The 13771-nt window shown below is 38.8% G+C and overlaps 5 protein-coding genes across 10 annotated transcripts in view; 1 reads left to right on the plus strand and 4 right to left on the minus strand.

Moving 5' to 3' along the window:
* Nucleotides 1–13771, minus strand: part of LOC129741002 (polycomb protein suz12) — a 79358-nt gene that overhangs the window by 38922 nt on the left and 26665 nt on the right. The gene's annotated exons all lie outside the window — the stretch shown is intronic.
* LOC129741010 (uncharacterized) lies at nt 1831–11748 on the plus strand. 5 transcript variants are annotated; one of them, XM_055732706.1, is made up of 7 exons: nt 1832–2016; nt 2078–2103; nt 2633–3697; nt 9870–10172; nt 10235–10582; nt 10705–10812; nt 10875–11747. In XM_055732706.1, the coding sequence occupies exons 4-7, from the start codon at nt 10097–10099 to the stop codon at nt 11225–11227; spliced, it is 885 nt and encodes a 294-aa protein (XP_055588681.1). In that variant the 5' UTR covers nt 1832–2016; nt 2078–2103; nt 2633–3697; nt 9870–10096; the 3' UTR covers nt 11228–11747. The 5 variants fall into 5 exon arrangements, with proteins under 5 accessions (XP_055588683.1, XP_055588681.1, XP_055588682.1 ...); XM_055732708.1 differs by lacking the exon at nt 2633–3697 and having other exon boundaries at nt 1831–2016; nt 10082–10172; nt 10875–11748; XM_055732707.1 differs by lacking the exons at nt 1832–2016; nt 2078–2103 and having other exon boundaries at nt 2584–3697; nt 10082–10172; nt 10875–11748.
* LOC129741015 (oxysterol-binding protein-related protein 11) lies at nt 2711–9435 on the minus strand. Of its 2 annotated transcripts, XM_055732714.1 has the most exons (3): nt 9319–9435; nt 3823–3948; nt 2711–3753 (listed from the first exon to the last, which is right to left on the minus strand). In XM_055732714.1, exons 2-3 carry the CDS (start codon nt 3905–3907, stop codon nt 3206–3208), a joined length of 633 nt encoding a protein of 210 aa, XP_055588689.1. In that variant the 5' UTR covers nt 3908–3948; nt 9319–9435; the 3' UTR covers nt 2711–3205. The 2 variants fall into 2 exon arrangements, with proteins under 2 accessions (XP_055588689.1, XP_055588688.1); XM_055732713.1 differs by lacking the exon at nt 9319–9435 and having other exon boundaries at nt 3823–3995.
* On the minus strand, nt 4063–5823 carry LOC129742634 (uncharacterized). The gene has a single exon (XM_055734562.1). The coding sequence runs from the start codon at nt 5821–5823 to the stop codon at nt 4063–4065; it is 1761 nt and encodes a 586-aa protein (XP_055590537.1).
* Nucleotides 11687–12978, minus strand: LOC129741014 (28S ribosomal protein S2, mitochondrial). The gene is made up of 3 exons (XM_055732711.1): nt 12576–12978; nt 12450–12515; nt 11687–12388 (listed from the first exon to the last, which is right to left on the minus strand). Exons 1-3 carry the CDS (start codon nt 12601–12603, stop codon nt 11757–11759), a joined length of 726 nt encoding a protein of 241 aa, XP_055588686.1. The 5' UTR covers nt 12604–12978; the 3' UTR covers nt 11687–11756.

Genomic DNA, 13771 nt, shown 5'->3' on the forward strand with positions numbered 1-13771 from the left:
TGATAAATAAAAAAAAAAGTGAAATGGTTCGAATGGTATTAAATGTTACATTAAAATTAATTTAAATGAATTGTTCACTTTAAATTATTTTTAATGAGCTGTCCCAAAATATTTAAAACTAAAGGGGAACTGAAAGAGGGAATTCTATTGAAATTGTAAATCTAAATTTTTGAAAAATAAATAAAATTGTGAAATACTTATACTCGACCATTTGAAAACAAGTTGCTTAAAATACAAGAAAATTTTGAGAGCGACAGTTTGATCGTGTTGATGGTAAATTTAACTTTGGTATTTTAAAGTGATTAAAGGTCTTATAATTTTTGCTTACCAGATAATAACAAGGTTTAGAAGCGCGAATAGCTTTCGTATAACTGCGATGATAACTTTGATAACAGCATTGGCATCAGCTCCAACCATAGATCCGTCATCGATAATGGCACCAACTGGTATTCAGCCAACTTTAACCAAGCTGGTAAGCAGAATGTTCCGGTTCCTGTAAGAATGAATTATTTTAATAAATTTACGACACAGAAAAGTCATACAAAAATTACCTGCAAATAAACGAAAGAGCTCCATTGGAAGGTTTTTTGAGGTATTAAGTAGTATTTTCCATGAAGGCCACGGATGAATTCAAATTTGTTTCCTGCACTTCCAAACTGTTCGGTCGGTTGTTAATCCAATTCCATCGTTTCAATTTGGTTGTTTATCTGCCTACAGTTAAGATTAATGGAACAGCCGTCCTCGAAATGAATCCAAAACAACCTAAATTTCGGAAACGCAAAACTAAAACAGAAATACATAAACATCGCGAACAAAACAAAATCGTCTCATTTATTGTTCAAAGTTTACTTTGATTTTCGTTATCAATTTCCTACTTACCACTTATTATCAGCATCAGTGTCAGGCGGGTTATTTGGTCTTAAATTTAAAAAGTAGGCGAAAACCTCAGATTACTTTACCGTACTGAACTTGCCTGTTGAACCTGAGGAATTCAAGTCAAATTACAGAGCCTGGTGCTCTTTTACCATTGTGGTTTTGAGGTTTTTTTTTTAAATAACTGGTGGAATGTGGTTTTAAACAGTCACCGAAAGATGTTTGACACATTAGATTCACTTTTTTCAATCACAATTAATGGTCTTAATTAACTTCAACACGCAGCGGTTGAACATTTTGACCCCCAACATCATCTACAAACACGTGATACCGAAACTTTACTGCTCGATTGAAAGCACCCCCTGCGCATATGCAAAAATTAAAAACGTTTCAAATTGATTTTGCGCAAGCGGGACGCCACTAATACATCGCGGTTATCAAAAAGAGACGGTTGCGCTCAAAGCTGCAAAAAATGTGCGCTCGAAACTTGACGTTTGTGTTGACAGCAACACTAATTTACAGTTTTCGGTGTTTTTTCACCGAAAATTTACGGCAAAGCGATTTGTTTACATAAAAATAAACGAGCCTCGTTAAATAAAGGATCGATCTACCGAACTCGGTAAAAACAAGACGTCAGATCGATCAATTACCGAAAATTTTCGAATTACAGAACAGGTTCTGTAAAAAAAATTACCGAACTCGGTAGTTTTCGTTTACTGTGTGTAGTAAATTCTCGCCATACGTAATTTCTAGAGTTTGTTTTGATTAGGTCGTATGAACCAATATAAACAAAACTGAGTTATTTGCTGCAAACGATTGATAACCATGTATTTTATATTTGGTAAAAAATTGGTTTCATTTTATCATCGAATAACTTTTACACAATGATTTGAATTTAGAATGTATGATGACTTTCTCATTTTTCAGTGCAACTTGGTTTTTGCGTCATTTTGCGCTGCCGTGTATTTGCCGGGATGCAAAAGGTCGCTAAAAACAATTCGTCAGGTTAGTTTTTACGTCGTTATGCTTCGTCGCGTAAAGTTTGTTGTCAAATTGTAAAAATACGTGTAAATTCAATCGAAAACTGTGTCCAGGAGTGGTCTAAGCTGTCCTAATAAAATAACTGGCTCCAAATTAACGTTGGTGAGTACCATCAGCTTCACTTTCCACTGTGTGAATAGTTAGTATCGTTTTTTCATTCCAGAGGCGAACGAAATAATCAAATCAGATGTGCGATGCTCTTTTACACTCCTTTAACGGCGTAGTGGTTCTGCCTTCTCAGGCAGAATTTGACAGGTCATTTGTTCGTTTGGAACGACACTGACAGCTCATCGCTATTCCAATTTTGACATTGGCGTCACTCTTCTTATAGGCACTCTAATATATACTATAAACAGTATTGCTAAAATAGCACACAACAATCAACTTTTGCACAAAATGTGGTCTAGTCACGCATGCACTGAGTAAAGGCAGAAACACAATACAGCGTCGGTCGTCGCGTCACGTCAGCGGTCAACGCTGTCGATAAGTACTAAAACGCGGACGCGACGCACCCGACGATTTTTGCATCACAATTCAGGGTCAAGAGACATCTTAGATGTCTCTTGACGCTGAATTGTGATGCAAAAATCGTCGGGTGCGTCGCGTCCGCGTTTTAGTACTTATCGACAGCGTTGACCGCTGACGTGACGCGACGACCGACGCTGTATTGTGTTTCTGCCTTAAGAGTCCTATGGGAGACCTACAGCTCATTACACAGCAACCAAGATGTAAACATAAACAAATCTCAGCAACCGAAATCGCAGTTCAAGTTGCCAAGTGTGGACGAGGCATTATAGACTTCGTTGGACTCCCTGTAACAAATACCGACTTTAATTATATTAAATATACATGTAGATCCAAAATATGAGCGCTAATAATCATAGCTGCTTTGCCTACTAGCGACACGTCGCATACGTCGCGACGTTGAAAATAATAATATGACGCAACGCGAGTTTTCTTGGAGACTTCAAGGTGCTTCAAGCATGAGATTGATGGCCTAGGGAAAATATACAGTAAAGAACGTAAAAAATGTTCGAGTAATACATTGAAATGCCTACTTGACCTAAAAAAAAGAATAACAAACCTGCGAATGACAGAAATCTCGCTAGTAAAAAAGCGTCGCTAGTCCTACTGTCGGTATTCGGTTTGATGCTATACACATAGTACATACAACTTATTGCTGTGGTGTACGCTAAGTTTTATTCCCTTTTAAATTTATATGCCTTGGATGTGACAAAGTTAGCAATGCTATTAAATATGCAAATCAACACAAAAACACTCAAATATCACTTCAAAAAGCTGGTTCTATTCGAGCATCCGATAAGTCTTGGTTTCGCTGTAATAAACCGAAGCATTGGAGTAAGCAGTGAGTGTTGGCTGCTGACAAAGCCTTCAGTAGTAACAAGTCAGGATCAGTAGGCATCAACGGACTAGCTACATTCTCAATAGCTCTTGCTAACGCTGCGTTGCTGAGCTCCGTTTGCTGCATCTGTTGACGGGCTGCTCCAAAAGCATCGTGAGCTGCCAGCTGATCGCGTGGTGCCAAAGAAGCTCCCGTTATCGAGTGACTTTCCACAATGGCTCTTAATCCGTCGACCCATTCCTGGCGGGCACGTGCATCCCCTGCCCGCAGTTTGAGCATATCTCCCGAAGCGCAGTTAACCGTGAATGTTTTGGAGTCCTCGTCACTGGGACAGATAACAGCACCAGCCAGATGGACTTGGCCTCTGGGAGCGTTACCCACGATTTGCGGATTGGAATCATCATTCGACGGTTCGCACAGGTAGTAACTCAGCAGGCCAGCTTGTGCATCTACCGTAAACCATCGGTATTGCCACCCTTTTTACACGATATAGTTAAACATAATATCAGCTAATTTTATCAACAATCTATTCATTGATTTTTTACCTTTCATAACATTGGTATATTTATATAGTTGTCCATTTAGTTGATGTCTGTTCGTATTCAGGATTTTACTCAAATTAGATTCCATTTTAGATTACGACAAATGAAAAGAATTTTTCAGAATATTCTACATAAACGTTTCTTCCTTCTTCTTCTTCTTTCTGATTCGGAGCTGGTGCTCCTTGGGGAGGGCTAGTAACTGGACTATATGCCCTGCGGTCGATTAAGCGATTGTACGCGTTTTTAGAGGTTGAGTTTCGCTTCCTTTTCGAATTTGCAAATTTCTTTGTAAAACTTGATGTTTTTGGTTTTAAACAGTTCGGTTAAGTTTGCAAATTTCTGGTTGTACTCGAATGAGGATCTTAGTGTTTCGTACTTTGAGCAATGTAGTATTAAGTGGTCGCTTGTTTCGGGAGTGTGACAAAGTTCACATTCAGCGTCATCAATTATTTTTATTTTGTGTTTCCAATATGGTGAATAGTCGTGGCCAGACTGCAATCGATTTAATAATCTAACTTCAGTATTAGATAACTTGATGTTGTGATACCAGGGCTTTTCTTCCAAGGAGTTTTGTATCAGGTAAAAGGTTTTGCCTTTGCCTTCTGCATTGGCATAGTTTTGGTACCAATCGTTTGCTGCTTTAGCTTGGTTTCTTTTAACTTTTAGGATGGCATCGTTAATGCAAAGAAGATTATCAATTGATTGAGAGCCAGGATCCGTACTAGCTTGTTTGGCTAGGCTGTCGGCTAAATCATTCCCGAATATGCCGATATGGCTAGGAATCCACTGAATGGTGACTTTCTTTCTATGGGCAAGTTGCAGTATCTTGTGTAATTGTAGTGGCAGCAATGTCTCATTTTCTGCATTCTTTAGGATGGTGCATGCTGATAGTGAATCAGTGTACAGGACGAATTCGGTGTTCGGTGTGACTAAACGTTCAAGGGCTATTTCGATTGCTGTTATTTCAGCTTCGGTGATACTGGTCTCATGGGCCAGTCTAAAGGAGTATCTTTGTTTGTAGTATTCGTTAAATATACCAATGCCACAAGTTTCGTTAATTTTGGAAGCATCTGTGAAAATTTTTTGTTTTCCAGAGTGGGTACCGTTCATTGTAAATAACGTCAGTTGTTTGAGTTGTTGCGTATTGGTGTTCTTTTTGGCGTTTGCTAGACCGTCGAGTCTGTCATTTATCTTAAGGTTTATAGGTTCATGTTTGGTGAAAGGCATAATTAGATCGAAAACTGGTTTGAATTTCAGGTATACTTTTTCCATGTAGGATAGATCTTCGTCATCATCGTTGGCGTTAATGGATGAAAGCTGTGAACCTACAACTGTCCTATAGGCTAAATTCTTTATTATGACCTTGGCACAGATATACTCGTGCCGTATATCAAGTGGAACCTGTCCTGCGATTGCCATGAGGGTGTTAAGTGGTGTGGTTCGGGTGCAACCAGTGACTCGCCTGAGACATTGATTGTTGACCACCTCTAGAAACTTTTTGTTCGTTTTTGGTGCATTGCAAAAAACTGTAGCATTATAGTCGATGAGGCTTCTAATCAACGCCGTATAGATGCGGGTAAGTGTTTGAGGATGTGTCCCTACTCTGATGTTGCAAATCATCTTTAACATGTTCATCCTGTCGTTAATCTTGCTTTTCAACGTTCTAGCTTCGGCGCCGAATCCTAATGCCGAGTCAATTGTGATTCCCAAATATTTGTGGGTTCTCACAGTTTCAACTGTTTCTCCGTTTATACTTAGTTGTAGTTGAGTTTGCCCTTTGCGGAATATCATCACCTTGGTTTTGGCAGAGTTGACCTTGAATCCCAGGTTTTCTGCTTTAATCACAAAGGTTTCAGTCACCTCTTGACATTTTGCTTTTAATGTTTCGAGGTTTCTAGCACGTACTATCAAATTGAAGTCGTCAACATATTGGGTCATCCAAACATCTTCGGGCAGAGAAGCATGTAAGTCTGCGGTGTATAAGTTGAACAATGTAGGTGACATTACATCGCCTTGCGGGAGGCCGTTGCTGATGAACCTTGTTACATTGTTTCCGTCTGCTAGTAATGTTATTTTGCGATTGGTTAAAAATTGCGTGACCCAGTTGATTAGTTCTGAAGGAAATTTGTGTTTTATCAAAATTTCTTCTAGTTTATTTGTTCTAATGCAGTTAAACGCATTGGAGAGATCTATAAAGACCACTGCCGTGATGAATTTCTCTCTTTTGTTGCGTTTGATAGCATTTACTACGTAAGAAACCGCGGTTGTGGTAGACAAAATTTTCCTGCATCCAAACGATGTGTTGGGAATTATGTTGTTGGTGTTCGCAAAATTTGTTATTTTTTCTAACACTACAGTGTTGATTAATTTTGTTGCGCATGGTACAAGAGATATCGGTCGCTTGCCTTCGATTGTTGATTGGTCTTTCCCAATTTTTGGAATTGCGACGACTTTAATTTCTTTTAAGTGATCTGCAAGAGAACCGTTCTTCCATTGTTTGTTGAGATCTTCAATAATATTCAGCGTTGCAGCTGTCCCTAACGATTTTAGCATTTCGTAAGTAATGCCATCAATACTTGGGGCAGTTTTTTTGCGCTTGTTACTCAGAAATCGGTTCCAGTTTTGTAGGTTTAAGATGTTGTAATTTGCGTTGTATGTACTGTGGTGGTCCAAACAAAGGTCTGTAGGGCCGAAATGTAAATCAAGGAATTTGGATGCTATTGTCATGTCATCATGGACAATGTTGTTCTGACAACGATTTCTATTTTTCCCATAAATACGATTAACAATGTTCCAAAGTTCTTTTGAACTTAAGGAAGGGTCAATTATAGCTGGCAGTTCTTCTAATTTGCGTTTAATTCCTAATCTTTTTTGTCTGAGAAACGCTGCGGCTTTTCGCTTGTAATTTATTAAGTTTTCTAGTGAAGAAACTGCGTTGAATAATGTCCTGGCCTCTCTCTTAGATTTCCATGCTTCTTCAACATCAGTAGACCACCAGAATTTGGGTTCGTGTTTGTTTTTCTTTCGATGTTTCTTCGAAACTTGTTTGACTCTGTGATTGAGTGTTAGTAAACTGTCTATTTCTTCGCCAGAAAACTTTTCTATTTCGGAGAGAATAGCTTTGGGATTGTAGATGTATTTATGAGTGCTGTTTGTCCTGTATTCTATAGTAATATCAATGGTCATGTGGTGGCTACCTATGCTGAAGTTGTTTGTATTCCATCTAGTGTCAGCATGGAGATTGGGATTGCAAAATGTCAGGTCTATTGCGGATTGTCTTTTGTTTAGTTCAACCGGTATGAAAGTAGGTGATCCATCGTTGAGTAATATCAAATTAAAATCGTTTATGCAGTCAAGGAGTAGGTGCCCTTTAGTGTCGGTTTTATGGCTGCCCCAATGATGATGATGCGAATTGAAGTCGCCCCCAATGATGATTTTATTGAAGCTACGACATACAGTAAGTATTTTTATAAGATCATCCTCAAAATCTTTAGCATCCGTTGATGGGCTTGCATAGATTGATACGAGAACTATGTTTAGTTTGAGAATTCTCAAGGCCACTGCTTGAAAAAAATGAGACGTTGTTGGGAGTGTTATTTGTTCATATCCTAGGTCGTTGCTTAGGTAGATCCCTGCGCCACCGTACCCGTCGGATCTGGATGCAAATATTGCATTGTACTTGCTTATTCTGTATTTGTTAGATGTTTCTTGGTTGGATTCTGACCATGTCTCACTGATAAGTGCGGCAAGGTAGTTGTCACCAACGAGAACTCTTTGAAGTTCGTCTTTATTTTTCCAGATACTCTGTATATTACATTGTAATACTTTGGTTGTGTTATGCATTATGAAGTTGATTAAAAATATAACTAGCAGGATAATTAAAGAGAATCGTTGTGATGGTGATGGTTACAATTTGAGTTTGATCATTGCATGAATGTTGTATCGAGCTTAAGGTGTTTTTTAGAAAGTTCTTTGAAACGTTGTATTGACTCAGAATTGTGATTTTCTTGACTTACAAAGTCTGTGTAGAAATTCATAAGCATGGCTTGGAATTCCTTTTTGGTTTCGGCTGTTTTCTGCATGATTAGTGTATTTGTGTTTGTATCGGTTGTCCTATAAGGGTTGTTAAGCCCGGTACCTCTGGTTAATGATAGGTTCAATCGACTACCGTTGAACTCAACTGGGTCATCGCTTCTGATACGTTTCGGTGCACTTTTGACTGGTTCATTGGGAATTTTAGATAATTTAGAAGAAATAGAAGAAGTAATTTTAGGCCGTAATTCGTTGGTTTTGGCCCACTGTTGTTGTAATTGATTGGTTTTTGATACCACTTTGGCAAATGTGTCATCAATCGCAGGGAATGAGGATATTTGACTTAAGGGTTCAAATTTATTCGTGGTTATGATCGGAATCATTTTACGAGCTTCTGCAAACGTTAGATTTTGTAAAGCCATGGCACTTTGTATGCTTTTCTGACGAATAGTTTCTTTGCAATTTACCGCCCCCGATGTATGTTCTGAAGTTTTGCAGAACACGCACTTTGTTTGTGATTTGCAATCTTCGAATTCTTCAGCTGAATTGTGAATGTTTCCGCATTTAGGACATCTCTTACGACCTCTACAGTTTTCGATCTTATGCCCGAACCTCAAACATTTCTGACAGAAAGTTGTTCTCTGTAGGAAAGGTTGTACTCGCGTGACGCAACAAAATAGCCTAACGAATTGTGGAAGCACGGTGGCTCTGAATGTGACGCTTACTCTAGGACTGAGTATCGTTTTCTCATTTTCTTTTCGAGACAGTCGTTTAACACCCATTATCGGTACTTCGCACTCTAAGTCTTCCAATATTTCTTCATCAGTTATGTCGATTGGTATACCTGAGATTACTCCCGAAATACTTATGGCATGTTTTGGAACATACGCCCGATAGATTGAATTGCTCTCGTTTAAGGTGTTCACCAATATGTTAGCCTTTTCATAGTTATTAATTTTAATGATAATCTTGTCTTTACCTGAATATTGGAGTTCCTGTACGTGCCCTTTGATTTCCTCGAAATTCTTGAGATATGCTCCCAGCGAAAATTTGTTGAGACTTGCATTCGTTGCTCCGTTGTTTTTTAGCTCGACAAAAACCCGATACGGCCCATTGTCGGTGTTGTTGTATTGGTAGTTCTTCTTTTCCGTTTTGTTTGGTGCTTTGTGTGTGTCTTCACTGGAATTCACGGGCTTCATCGTTATGGATTCACTTGCCGCCATTTTGTACACTTCCACTAGTATGGCGGTCGTAATTCGACCCGCCTAAGGCGTCCTTTCGCCGATTAAATCGGTTTATTCCCTTCTTCTATCACTAAATCCACTCCTCTCCACTGACACTTTTCTCAATAGTACTATTTATTTCACTTCCCGTTACTATTTTAGAAGTTTTCCGACACAGCTTTCCGAATAAAAAAAAATAACGCTCCGATATCGACCTTCCGTCACAAAAACCAATCTACGAATGACATAAACGTTTCAGTTTTCTGTTTCGATAAAGTTGATCAGACAAAAAACAAATAAAACACAGCACGCTCCTTTCTTCAAACTCATAAGTAAGCTGTTTTGGTTCGAAACAGTACTTCAATGGCATCACTCAATTTCAAGTTCGACTGAGCAACAGTAAAACTAAGCTCTGAATGGCATACCCAAAACTAAGTTCGACAGCCGATTATGGAGTCAGACAAATTTAGATACTGCGCAGTCATTGAACATGCTTAATGTTGTTGCCAGGGTTGCCAACATTTATTTTAAAAAATCAGGGATCTTGCGAAATAAAAATCAGGCAAAATCAGGCTACGTAAAATTAACGGAAATTACGCTCAAAGTGATGACCTTTTTTTTTATTGGTCATCGCTCCACATTTTCACTCCAACATGCGTTGTGAGCCTACTTAGTTGAATAACTCTACTGCATCAAAGCAATCAAAAGATTCCCTTCCATTCACTTTTGCAATAAGAATTAACGGGAATCTTTCGATTGCTTTGATTCAGTCACATTTTCACTTTTTCACTTCAGCTATGGTACCTACTCCAGTTCCTTACTACCCATTTTTCATGACATTCGCAAAAATCAGGCATATTTTCAAAAATCAGGGAAAATCAATGGCTTATCAGGTTGTCAGGCAGAGCCTTGAAAAATCAGGCAACGCCTGAAAAATCAGGCACATTGGCATCTCTGGTTGTTGCCGGAAAATAGCTGCATAATCTTAATTGGTAATCCGTGTAAAGCAAGCTGTATAGAGTATGGAGAGCAAACAGAAAATGAAAAAGATTTCGGTAGTTTATCAACATAACCGCGGACTCATATTTAACGTTGAAGGTAAGAAATATGATTTCAGAACTCCAAGTATTTTAGAGACCTTGCTATTATTATTATCGCAGAATATCTGGAACTACGCTTCAAACATCGTCTACCGGGACAGCTCATTGGTGTTCCAACATCAAAACCGAGGAATTCTCACACGTTCGCCTTGCCTGCCGCTCTGTCCAGGTTCGAGCTAAGACTGGCCCTGGATGAGGGTTTGGTTGAACTACAGAACAAAGATGCTGCGTTGAAGCAGTGTCCAGGAACAGAAGAGCAGAAAGAATATTGTTTCCGCCGGCATCAACAAATTGGCGAACTGCGGCAACCGCATGTCGTGAAAAGAATGGATGAGTTCTTACGTCTTTTACCAAAAATAATCAAAGGAAAACATAAAAAACTTATTAAAAATGGTATCCCTGAGCAAGGTAAAAGAAGCACTAATCAAGCTGTCATTGTCATTGTATATGTAATTTTATTGAATAACGATAGCCTTATTTGGTCTGGCTAAGTTTATGAAATACAAAGATGACTCCGTTTTTGCTTCCAGAAATTCAACTCGATCCAGAAAAGCTCATAGAAGAAGAGAAGCAGAGGCTGGAAAGCTTGGATTTTGAAAAACTCATTCAAATTCCAATGGAACATCCTGTAAGTCACGGTAGTACCGACCAAACCCCTTTATACCCACAAAATTTCAAAAATTCATTTTCCTACTTGCAGATTATACGAGCCAGAACTTTCAGCTAAATTTAGCTGATGAGTTGAAGTATAAATTATTTAAAGATATATGGTTGAAACGGCTTGGCTTCGTTACGGGAGGTGATTCTTTCGGCTGTGATTTTCTGCTCTATCCTGGGGACCCAATGTACTATCATTCATCCCACGTTATCCACGTAATTGATGAACAACCGACTTCACATCTTGAGCAACAGATGAATGTACACTTTTTGATAAGATGCTGTCGGTTAGCAGTTGTAGTGAACAAAATTTGTGTTCTGGCTTACGAAAAAGCAGATGGAACTATTGCGTACCAAACAATGGAATGGGAGGGCAACATCGAATACGATGAATAAATCCTTTTCTATTGTTAAAACAAAATCAGTTTCCGTATTTGAAATTTTACCAACAGAACTTAAAATAAGTGGTTACGATAAAGCGTGTTTGTTTACGGAGCGTTTAAATAGAATTCTTTAGCACTACCTATCAGACAGAAAACATATTTCTCTTCATTTAAGTCAGCTTTCTCTCTAGAATAATTTCTTAGTGCGTGGCAGAATAGTTCAGGGTAAAATTAATTAATTTTCTTGTTACTATCGAATTGTATTTCCTTGGCCCTAACTTTGATTTTATATCGATGGGTTGACGTTAAATCAATAAAGAACAATCACAATGAGCCACACAACAGAATCTTTTCTAAATAAGCTCTGATGTGCCGATAACAATTAGTTTCAAAAATCGCCATTATTATCGTCATAGTCAAGCATTGGTCTCGAAGTCTATCTTAATTCTAAGAAAAAAATAACCTCAATAAGTTTAAAGCTAAACGTTCAATATATTGAAGAAATATCTATAAGTGCAATCATACTCTTCGAATACATCAATTCAAACACTATTCGTTGTTTCGGCTTTCTTTTGCCGTTTTCCCAGAAGAATGGCCTCTTTGAATAGTTTACAGTACAACTCGATGGCCGATGGTGTGTCGTCGTTGCCGGGCACCGGGTACGTTATAAGATTGGGATTGCAGTTCGTATCCACAATTCCAATGGTCGGTATAGCCATTTTCGCGGTATCTCTCACGGCTGTATGCATCTCCAGGATATTATTCTGTGTGTTCAAGAATATGCACAAATCTGGCAGTCGTGTTACAGCCCCAAACTGGACGTTGGCATTTGTAAAAACACCACCTCGCCAATGACGAGTGTGCGAATACTCGCCACACTCCATTGCTGTCCGCTCCACAATATGCCCATTTTGAGCAGTACGATTGAAAAACAAAATTATCCCTCCACGGTACGCTATGTGAGCGGTAACGTTGAGGGCTAATCGAAGGTGTTCAGCTGTTTTGTCTAAGTCAATAACGCAGTGCCCTAAACGACTGCCATATAGATAATTTTTCATATTGCCATGTAGAGTCCCATCTTTGTGCCCAAGATGAACCTTGGCCTTGAACAAATCCTCCACCGTAAAAAGTCGATGTACCCCGAAATAGTCTGGATGCTTGAGAAAATCATCAGCTGCAAACAAAGTATGAACGAGAACAGTCAAATACCAACGGATCAATTAGAAAATACTAACCTGTATCGACGGCTGTGGAAACTGCAATTTCCGGAGACGCTACTGAAGATAGCGACCTAACAAATGCTGTAAATGAAAAACATATTTGTGATGTAATCTCGTAAAGATACCAGTCGAAATACGAACCTCTCGTTAGAGCTGCTTTTGCCAACATTTTGAAAACCTTAAGATCGAAACAAGGACCTTTACTGCAATATTATAGTTAAAATGCGTGAAAATATGGCTTATATTGGAAATTTCATTACAATTTTACAAATAAGCCATAAGGACTTCTGTTCGGCACAAACACCACCTTAACAAAAAGTCTCAGCTCTAACCTCAAACTATAGATGCTTATGATCATGATCGATTTTTGAAAACGGCGCACAAAAAATGCAATTTCCTCATACTGATATTGAGGAATGTGCCCTTTCAAAAATCAACACTGAGATGTTGATGTTTTGATTTTGAATGATCACTCAGAATAAAAACTACCCAAAATTAAGAACGGACCCGCATCAAAACAAAGCACAGCGTTCGTTCTTAATTTTGGGTTGCTATCAACACCCCAAAATAATACCGTATTTGTTTTCACCACCCGAAAGTGTTGCACCTTCCACGCTGAAAACGAGCATGAATCGAGTTTTGCACTCACCTTTGTTGGTGTGTGTGAAATCGGCAGTGTCAACAGAAAACATCAAGCTGTCAAAAATCCATTACAGCTGGTATTTGTTTTCGTTTGACTTTGAAAATTGAAATCAAATTTACTTCAGTTGATCATTGTCTTGCAAATAATATAAAAATTTTAGCATGAATTTATGTACTATGTTAAATTGTGAAAATTTCAGATTAATTTTATTAGAGGCTTGCTTGGTAGATTCGCCTCTGGCCCTGATGATAATAACTGCAATACCGGCTGATTCTGGGCGGTCTATGTTTGCTGCTGCTGGACTGCAGTTACCCCAGCTTGATGGTTCCGATATTTTGTCTTGAGAGTATCGTTTATTCCTCGCAAATCTCATCTTCTTCGTTCGAGTATTTCCGTTTCAGATTACAAATAAAAAACCGAAAACGGCGAACTCGGATCGCGGAAAAGTTTAATAACATACCAAAACGAACGAAATTCAAGCCCTTGTAGGGATGAATCATCCCACAGGATGAATCATCCCACAGGATGAAAATCCCGTATAAAAAAAGAAATTCAAGCCCCCAATGCGGGTGCAGTCTCGAACTGCCTTTTTTGAAGGGCAACGGGTTGGAATCCGGGACTTGACGCAACCGAGCATCGTCACCCTAAATAAAGCACAGTTCTTTCCCGATTTTCACGCACTCGGAGACTTCAA

Source organism: Uranotaenia lowii, chromosome 2 (genome assembly GCF_029784155.1).
Source record: "Uranotaenia lowii strain MFRU-FL chromosome 2, ASM2978415v1, whole genome shotgun sequence".
Taxonomy (NCBI): domain Eukaryota; kingdom Metazoa; phylum Arthropoda; class Insecta; order Diptera; family Culicidae; genus Uranotaenia; species Uranotaenia lowii.

Coding starts and splice junctions, on each gene's coding strand:
- LOC129741015 (XM_055732714.1), bottom strand. CDS start 3,907: ATGGAATCTAATTTGAGTAAAATCCTGAATACGAACAGACATCAACTA. Junction 3,754..3,822: donor ATATACCAATGTTATGAAAG/GTAAAAAATCAA, acceptor TCGTGTAAAAAG/GGTGGCAATACCGATGGTTT.
- LOC129742634 (XM_055734562.1), bottom strand. CDS start 5,823: ATGTCACCTACATTGTTCAACTTATACACCGCAGACTTACATGCTTCT.
- LOC129741010 (XM_055732708.1), top strand. CDS start 10,097: ATGGAGAGCAAACAGAAAATGAAAAAGATTTCGGTAGTTTATCAACAT. Junction 10,173..10,234: donor ACTCATATTTAACGTTGAAG/GTAAGAAATATG, acceptor TTATTATCGCAG/AATATCTGGAACTACGCTTC. Junction 10,813..10,874: donor GGAACATCCTGTAAGTCACG/GTAGTACCGACC, acceptor TCCTACTTGCAG/ATTATACGAGCCAGAACTTT.
- LOC129741014 (XM_055732711.1), bottom strand. CDS start 12,603: ATGTTGGCAAAAGCAGCTCTAACGAGAG. Junction 12,516..12,575: donor AAAAGCAGCTCTAACGAGAG/GTTCGTATTTCG, acceptor TTTCATTTACAG/CATTTGTTAGGTCGCTATCT. Junction 12,389..12,449: donor TTCCACAGCCGTCGATACAG/GTTAGTATTTTC, acceptor CTTTGTTTGCAG/CTGATGATTTTCTCAAGCAT.